General features: G+C 45.0%; 1 protein-coding gene across 3 annotated transcripts in view; it reads left to right on the top strand.

Annotated features, from left to right (window-relative positions):
* The first annotated feature begins 493 nt into the window (after positions 1-493).
* The window catches only part of HDAC8 (histone deacetylase 8), a 234,888-nt gene continuing 227,819 nt past the window's right edge, over positions 494-7,562 (top strand). For 2 of the 3 annotated variants that reach the window (XM_079765340.1, XM_079765341.1), the window contains exons 1-3: positions 494-750; positions 1,302-1,354; positions 5,770-5,900. In XM_079765340.1, coding sequence (XP_079621466.1) covers positions 640-750; positions 1,302-1,354; positions 5,770-5,900 — 295 coding nt within the window. In that variant the 5' untranslated portion in view covers positions 494-639. The remainder of the gene's footprint in view (positions 751-1,301; positions 1,355-5,769; positions 5,901-7,562) is intronic. The other variant, XM_079765339.1, reaches the window with a different exon arrangement.

Here is a 7,562-nt window from a genome sequence, read left to right as displayed (position 1 = left end):
TCTTTCATTCTTTCTTCCTTTCTTTCTTTTCTTTCTTTCTTTCTTTCTTTCTTTCTTTCTTTCTTTCTTTCTTTCTTTCCTTCCTTCCTTCCTTCCTTCCTTCCTTCCTTCCTTCCTTCCTTCCTTCCTTCCTTCCTTCCTTCCTTTCTTTCTTTCTTTCTTTCTTTCTTTCTTTCTTTCTTTCTGCGCTAAAACTCAAATTAGCGGCTATTTTAGTAATTAATCCGGTTCTTCCGCTCCTCAAACTCCTCTAAACTACATCTCCCGGCATGCTGTGAAGCTCGTCTGACCTCATCTCAAATGGCCCCGTAGGGCAACAAGGATGGTTAGTTTTGACCGTGCTTATTTGTGCCTTAAAACATCGATCCTAATTGACAGTTATCTGGGCTTTTATATCTGCCAACCTGCCAACCTTTTTGAACTGTGGTCACTAAATGAAGAGGTTCTTGCCTGGGAAGGCCCATGCATTCCTTCAATTGGATAGAGAGCGAAGACAGTGACTCTGGCGATCTGGAGAATAAGAGGGAATGTTGACTAGGGAGCACCGGTGCTGCGGATCAGAGGAGCAGGAACCGGAGCCGGGCTGAGTCCGAAAAAAGCCGGATCCGACGGTGGCCCCGGAACGGCTGGAAGTGGAGGATGGAGGAGCCAGAGGAGCCTGCGGACAGTGGGTATTCCCTGCCCCCGGTTTACATCTATAGTCCCGAGTATGTCAGCATGTGCGATTCCCTGGCCAAAGTCCCCAAACGGGTAAGAGAGCTTGGGATGAAAGTTCGTGGACTTTTGCGGTGGTGGTGGCGGGGGTGGTGGCGGGGGGTGGGGGGAGGTGGTTGGAGGGGTGGACGGGAGGGCATTAGGAAGCGAGGAAAATACCAGGCTGGGGGAAATCTTCAGCAATAATTTGGGCAGTTGTACGAGGCGCTGGAGGAAGTGTTCCCTTACAGTTTCCGAGGGTGCTGTGTGTATCAGTCGGGTGCCCAATGGACACAGGTGGGGGCGGAGGGCCGGAGGAGGGTCTGGCACTGATGGGTAGTGTCTCTACTGCAAGGGGTCCCTGAAGTGGAGAAGCTGCAGGAAAAATGTGGTCCATCACCTCGATAAGGCCCAGTAGCTTTCTCCTTAGCGATTTAGATACTTTGTATCTATATTGTCTGCAGTGCTTTGTAACTGTTAAGTAAAGCGAAAGGAGTGGGGCTAAAAGTTCGTTCCTTTGTTCAGGATAATGAAGTCCACGCAATTTCTCTGAATTAAACATTAAGGGGCTATTTTCTGCTTTTTTTTCTTTTTGCTGATGTTTTTAGGCCAGTATGGTACATTCTTTAATTGAAGCATATGCACTGCATAAGCAAATGAGGTAAGTTATCTTTCATGATCAAAACCCTGAACCCAGGTGGTCCTGGCCTTAAAATCCTGCTTCACAGTGGGACTAATTAGGGAGAGAGTGGTGCTTCTTTTAAATCTTTTTGTGATTCACAGGGTATGTAATTTGCCTGTAAAAGCTCTTTAAGAATTAAGAAAACTTGACAAAAAGTGCATGAAGCACTTATGATCCATTTCAAACAGGACTTGACTGCTGAGAGGGAAAGTATCCTGGTGAACACACAATATAATATACACACAATTTGTTATAGAATTTTATACCTGAAACCTATATAATTTTTAAAAGTTTGCTCTGAAAGAAGTAGAGCTTTTTTATTATTATTTTTGTTGATTTCAGAGAGGAAGGAAGATGGAGAGAGAGAGATAGAAATATCAATGATGAGAGAGAATCATTGATTGGCTGCCTCCTGCACACCCCAGACTGGGGATCAAGCCTGCAACCCAGGCACGTGCCCTGACTGGGAATCGAACTGTGACCTCCTGGTTCATAGCTCGACACTCAACCACTGAGCCACGCCAGCCGGGCAAAACCCATATAATTTTATTAACCAATGTCACCCCAGTAAATTCAATAAAAAATAAATTAAAAATAAAGTCTCATAGGGATAGGTGCTTTGTGGAGATTTTTAGGTGAATACATTTGGGTACTAAAAAATAGGTGTTCAGCTAGGAGGTGTTCTGTTTGGATTTTTGACCCCTGAGCCAGATCTGAGGGTGTGGGTTCAACTTAAGACTTTTAGGAGCACCATAACCACCACCAAACATTATGAGTGAGCCTGGAGACAAGTCAAAACCAAAGAAAACTCCTGTGACCAGGCACAGAACTAAGTGCATCTTTTTTTTTTTTAAAAGTGAATTCACTGTTTGTCATTTTAAGAGTAAATAAGAGTAAAACCCTGACACTTGTAAGATTATTTATGACATTTTCTGGCCAAATAAATGTCTGTTTACACCTGTTAGTGTGATATGCCTCATTTCTCTCCCAGACGTACTGTAACAGGCTTTCAGACTTTATCCTTGTTATTAACTAAACTAGAGGCCCGGTGCACGAAATTCGTGCGGGGGGGGGGTGTCCCTCAGCCCAGCCTGTACCCTCTCCAATCTGGGACCCCTCGAGGGATGTCTGACTGCCTGTTTAGGCCCGATCCCATCGGGCCTAAACAGGCAGTTGGACATCCCTTTCACAATCCAGGACTGCTGGCTCCCAACTGCTAGCCTGCCTGCCTTCCTGATTGCCCCTAACCGCTTCTGCCTGCCATCCTGATCACTCCCTAACCATTCCCCTACCAGCCTGATTGATGCCTAACTGCTCCCCTGCCAGCCTGTTTGCTCCTAACTGCCCTCCCCTGCAGGCCTGGTCCCCCCCAACTACCCTTCCCTGCAGGCCCGGTCGCCCCCAACTTCCCTCCTCTGCCAGCCTGGTCACCCCTAACTGCCCTCCCCTGCAGGCTTGATTGCCCCCAACTGCCCTCCCTTGCAGGCCTGGTCCCTCCCAACTGCCCTCCCCTGCTGGCCATCTTGTGGTGGCCATCTTGTGTCCACATGGGGGCAGGATCTTTGACCACATGGCGGCAGCCATCTTGTGTGTTGGAGTGATGGTCAATCTGCATATTACTCTTTTATTAGATAGGATAGAGGCCTGGTGCATGGGTGGGGGCCAGCAGGTTTGCCCTAAAGGGTGTCCCAGATCAGGGTGGGGGTTCCCTTGGGGCATGGGGCGGCCTGGGCAAGGGGCCTGTGGTGGTTTGCAGGCCGGCCACGCCCCCCGGCGACCCAAGCAGAGGCCCTGGTATCTGGGATTTATTTATCTTCTATAATTGAAACTTTGTAGCCTTGAGTGGAGGCCAAGACAGGCCAGGGCTGCAGAAGCTTGGCTTCCTCCATTGCCAGGGGCAACCCTAGCCTCCTGCTCTCTCCAGCTCCGTGGCTGCCACCATTTTTGTTGGGATTTATTTATCTTCTATAATTGAAACTTTGTAGCCTTGAGTGGAGGCCTGGGCCCGCCAGGGTGTGTGGAAAGCTTGGCTTCCTCCATCACCGGGGAAACCCAAGCCTCCCTCTTGCTCACTCCGTGGCCGCAGTCATCTTGGTTGGGGTTAATTTGCATACTTGCTCCTGATTGGCTGGTGGGCATGGCTGGTGGGTGTCGCAGATTGATGGTTAATTTGCATATTACTCTTTTATTAGATAGGATCTTTTATTGAGCACCTTCTTTGGGAATGTTTTTCAACCATTTTTTAACCCATATTTTTGATAAACATAAAAACTAATGCCTTCCATTAAAGTCATTTAACATTTCAAAAACTGTAAGACAAACAAGAAATCAAAACAAAGTAAAACTGTCACATTTCCTTGCTGGGTACATGGGGAGGCTTTCAGTAAGTATTTGTTAAGTAAGAGGAAGGTTGCTAGAAGAGGGAGCTATTAGGGCTGGGAAACATGGTCCAAGAAACTAAAAATTTTATTTTAATGGGCAGATTTGTAACCTCCAAGGATGTAGACATGTTTTCTTGAAGAAGGAGCAAGAATCAAATCCTCTAATCTTGGCTATATATATTTAATTTTTGAGGTGGAGCCTCCTTTCTTCTGGCCTGTTTGGTGCTTGTCCTTAACATGAAAAGTCATAGTAATTCAGGAGAAACTTGTGGCCCTGTTCCCAATCAACAAGCATAAAAACAAAACAAAACAGTACTGCCTCCCTGTGGCCTAGGTCAGTGGTCGGCAAACTGCGGCTCACGAGCCACATTCGGCTCTTTGGCCCCTTGAGTGTGGCTCTTCCACAAAATACCACGGCCTGGGCGAGTCTATTTTGAAGAAGTGGCGTTAGAAGAAGTTTAAGTTTAAAAAATCTGGCTCTCAAAAGAAATTTCAATCATTGTACTGTTGATATTTGGCTCTGTTGACTAATGAGTTTGCTGACCACTGGCCTAGGTTATTGCTTTTCCATTTTAAATATGCATATGAATTACCTTGTTAAAATACAAATCTGATTTAGTGGGTTGGAGGTTAGGCTAAATTCTGCCTTTCTAACAAGCCCTCAGGTGATGCTGCTGTCAGTCACAGACCACCCTTTGAATGGCCTGGGCAGTAGCAGCAGTGGTGGAATCAGGAAGAGGAAATGGGGAATAAATAGGCAGCTAGAGGTTAGAGGTGGTAAGTCCTGTCATTAGCTTAGCATCTTGTATTCTCTCAGTCACTCCTGTTTGTCACTTCTTATGAGGAGTTGGTTGGGAGCTTCTGGGTAAAGCCCAGCTCCAACTGTTTGCCCTTCCTCTCCTCCTCAGAGGCAGGTATGAGGGACCAAACACAGGAACTTTTATGTTTTGGGTTGCCTTTTTTTATCCTTTAATATTAACAATGATAGTTATCCACAAAGCATCTACATAATAAAAAGGTAATATGCAAATTGCATCACTCCGCTACGCCCACGATTGGGCCGGCTGGAGGCGCGGGGGGCGGGACTCAGGGTGGCCGATTGGCTGGTGGTAGGAGCGGGGGACGGGGACTCGCGAGTCCCCGACCCCCGCTCCTCCCACTGGCCTAAACGGCTGTGGAAGGACCCATGGGGCCGGAGGAAGACGCTGGTGGCGGAACTCGGGGTGGCCGATTGCGTGGCTGCCGGCACCAGTTTTCCGCCAGCAGCAGTTTTCCTCTGGCCACCCGCCGATCGGAGCGCCTCCCGATCAAAGTTCCTCTCGGGGTGGCCGATCATGCTGGCTGTAGGTGCTCTGATCCGCGGGTGGCTAGAGGAAAACTGCTGCTGGCGGAAAACTGGTGCCGGCAGCCAGGTGAAGGAAAAGTCTATTGCACGAAACTTCGTGCAACGGGCTTCTAGTTTTATATATGTTATCATGTAAGTTCCATAAGATCTCCCCACTTTACAGATGAGGAAACTGAACTACAGAAGAGTTTTTATCTGAGGTTATAGAGCTGGTAAATACAGTTAGTAAAGGAATATAGTTATCTGACTCCAAATTCAAAATTCTATAACTGCCTATGAAAGTAAAAATATAGCTGAAAGGATTACATGGCCCAATTAGGAGCTGATTCAGATGAAAATATCTCAGCCTGCTGGTTTGTCATGAAATTTGTAACTCTCAGAGTAATGTCCAATATCTGATTATTTAACTTAAATATACTTTCTTTTACTACCTATAAACTCAAGGGAAAAATCTATCCTCTCACCCCCATTAATGGAGCCATTACATAGTTGTGAGGAAATAAAGACTATATACTAGTAGTGCAGTGGAAGAACAGAACATGTTTATTACTTCAGGCCCTGGAACAAAAAGCTAGTTATATTTTCTCATATCACTAGTTCCTGCTTCTAGCTTTTGGTATGCTCTGGATCTGACTTACTCACCTCTCCTTGTTTTCTGTTATTATTAGAATAGTTAAACCCAAAGTGGCCTCCATGGAGGAGATGGCCACCTTCCATACTGATGCCTATCTGCAGCATCTCCAGAAGGTTAGCCAAGAAGGAGATGACGATCATCCAGACTCCATAGAATATGGTCTAGGTAATGTTATTACTAAGCAATGGTGGGAGATATACAACCTCCATTTATATATCAGTACTACTTAATCTTTTATAACTTGCATGGTGGTCTTTAATATTTTTTAATAAGGACTAATGTGTTAACCACAACTTAATCTCTCAGTTTAGCCACATACATCTCACTTAACAAGCAAATCATTTGAGTTGAGCAGAACTGAATGATGGATCAGATGGAGGAAAATCTTCCAGTTGCTTGGGTCTGGCTGTATATATGATGATTTAACTGTCCTGTTACCTTATCTTTTAACTTGAGTACAGATTTATGTTGTGGCTAAGTTTTCTACTTTATCTTTCATTAAACAGCTGCATTTAAAAAAATTGTAAGTGGCCAATAGCATAATCTAGAGAAACAACATGGTTTAGTAGAAGAACTGGACTGGGGTCAGGGCGAGAGACCTGTGTCCCAGTTCTGGCTCTTTGTGACCATAGAGAAGACATATCTCTTATTAGACCTCAGTATCTCCATCTATGGGATGTGACAAGTTAATCTTGAAGGTTTAGCTTTTCTAGCTCAATACTTTAAACAATTCTTTTCCTGATATTGGAGATGTTTCTCTCTTGTTTGGAACTGATTTTTAGCATAGTAGCTTTTTGGTAGGGTATGTTGTTGTCGTACTTCAACCTATTCCTCCTAAGAGGGTTCTGGACCCAATTCCAATGTGTAGAGGGAGGGGTTTACCTCCACACCACCAAGCAATGCTCATGACATCAGCTGGGTGTCCTGCTATTCAACTCAATTCTGACACTATCTACCTGGAGATGGTATCAAATTCCCCAGGTAAAGGGCTTAGTCCCTCAAGACTGCTGCTCATTTCAGATGCCAATCACAAGCCCAGGCTGTTACCTGTACTTCTGACCACTCCTTGGGTTTGATTAATTTGGTAGAGCAGCTCACAGAACTCAAGTAATCCATTTACTCTCTAGATTACCTGTTAATTATACAGGTGACCCTTGAACAATGCAGGTTTGAACTGTGCAGGTCCACTTATACGTGGATATTTTCAATAAATACTATAAAATGTTTTTCTCTCCCTTATGATTTTCTTAACAACCTTTTCTCTAGCTTACTTTGTTGTGAGAATACAGTATACATACATATAGCATACAAAATATGTTAATTGATTATTTATGTTATTGGTAAGTCTTTGGGTCAGCAGTAGTCTATTAATAGTTAAGTTTTTAGGGAATCAAAAGTTAATACATGAATTTCCAATTATGCAGGATGGTTGGCCCCTCAACCCCTTTGTTGTTCAAGAGTCAACTGTAAATGGCTATAACTCAGAAGCAGTCAGATGGAAGAGATGCATAAGGCAAGGGATAGGGGGAAGGATGCAGTTTACATGCCCTCTCCAAGCGTGCCACCCTATCCAAATCTCCACATGTTCACCAACACAGAAGCTTTCTGAACTCTCTCCTATTGGGTTTTTTTGGAGACTTTATTACGTAGGCATGATTGGTTAAGTCATTGACCAGTTGGTGATTGAACTAAATCTCTAGCTCCTCTTCCCTCACTGGAGGTCGAGGAGTGGGACTGAAATTTCCAACCCTCTAATCACATGGTTGGCTCCACTGGCAACCAGACCCATCCTTAGGTGTGGTATACATCCTTAGGTGTGGTTGCCTC

The sequence above is a fragment of the Cnephaeus nilssonii genome, assembly GCF_951640355.1.
Source record: "Cnephaeus nilssonii genome assembly, chromosome: X".
Classification (NCBI taxonomy): Eukaryota; Metazoa; Chordata; class Mammalia; order Chiroptera; family Vespertilionidae; genus Cnephaeus; species Cnephaeus nilssonii.
This window is presented reverse-complemented; position numbering and strand designations above follow the sequence as displayed.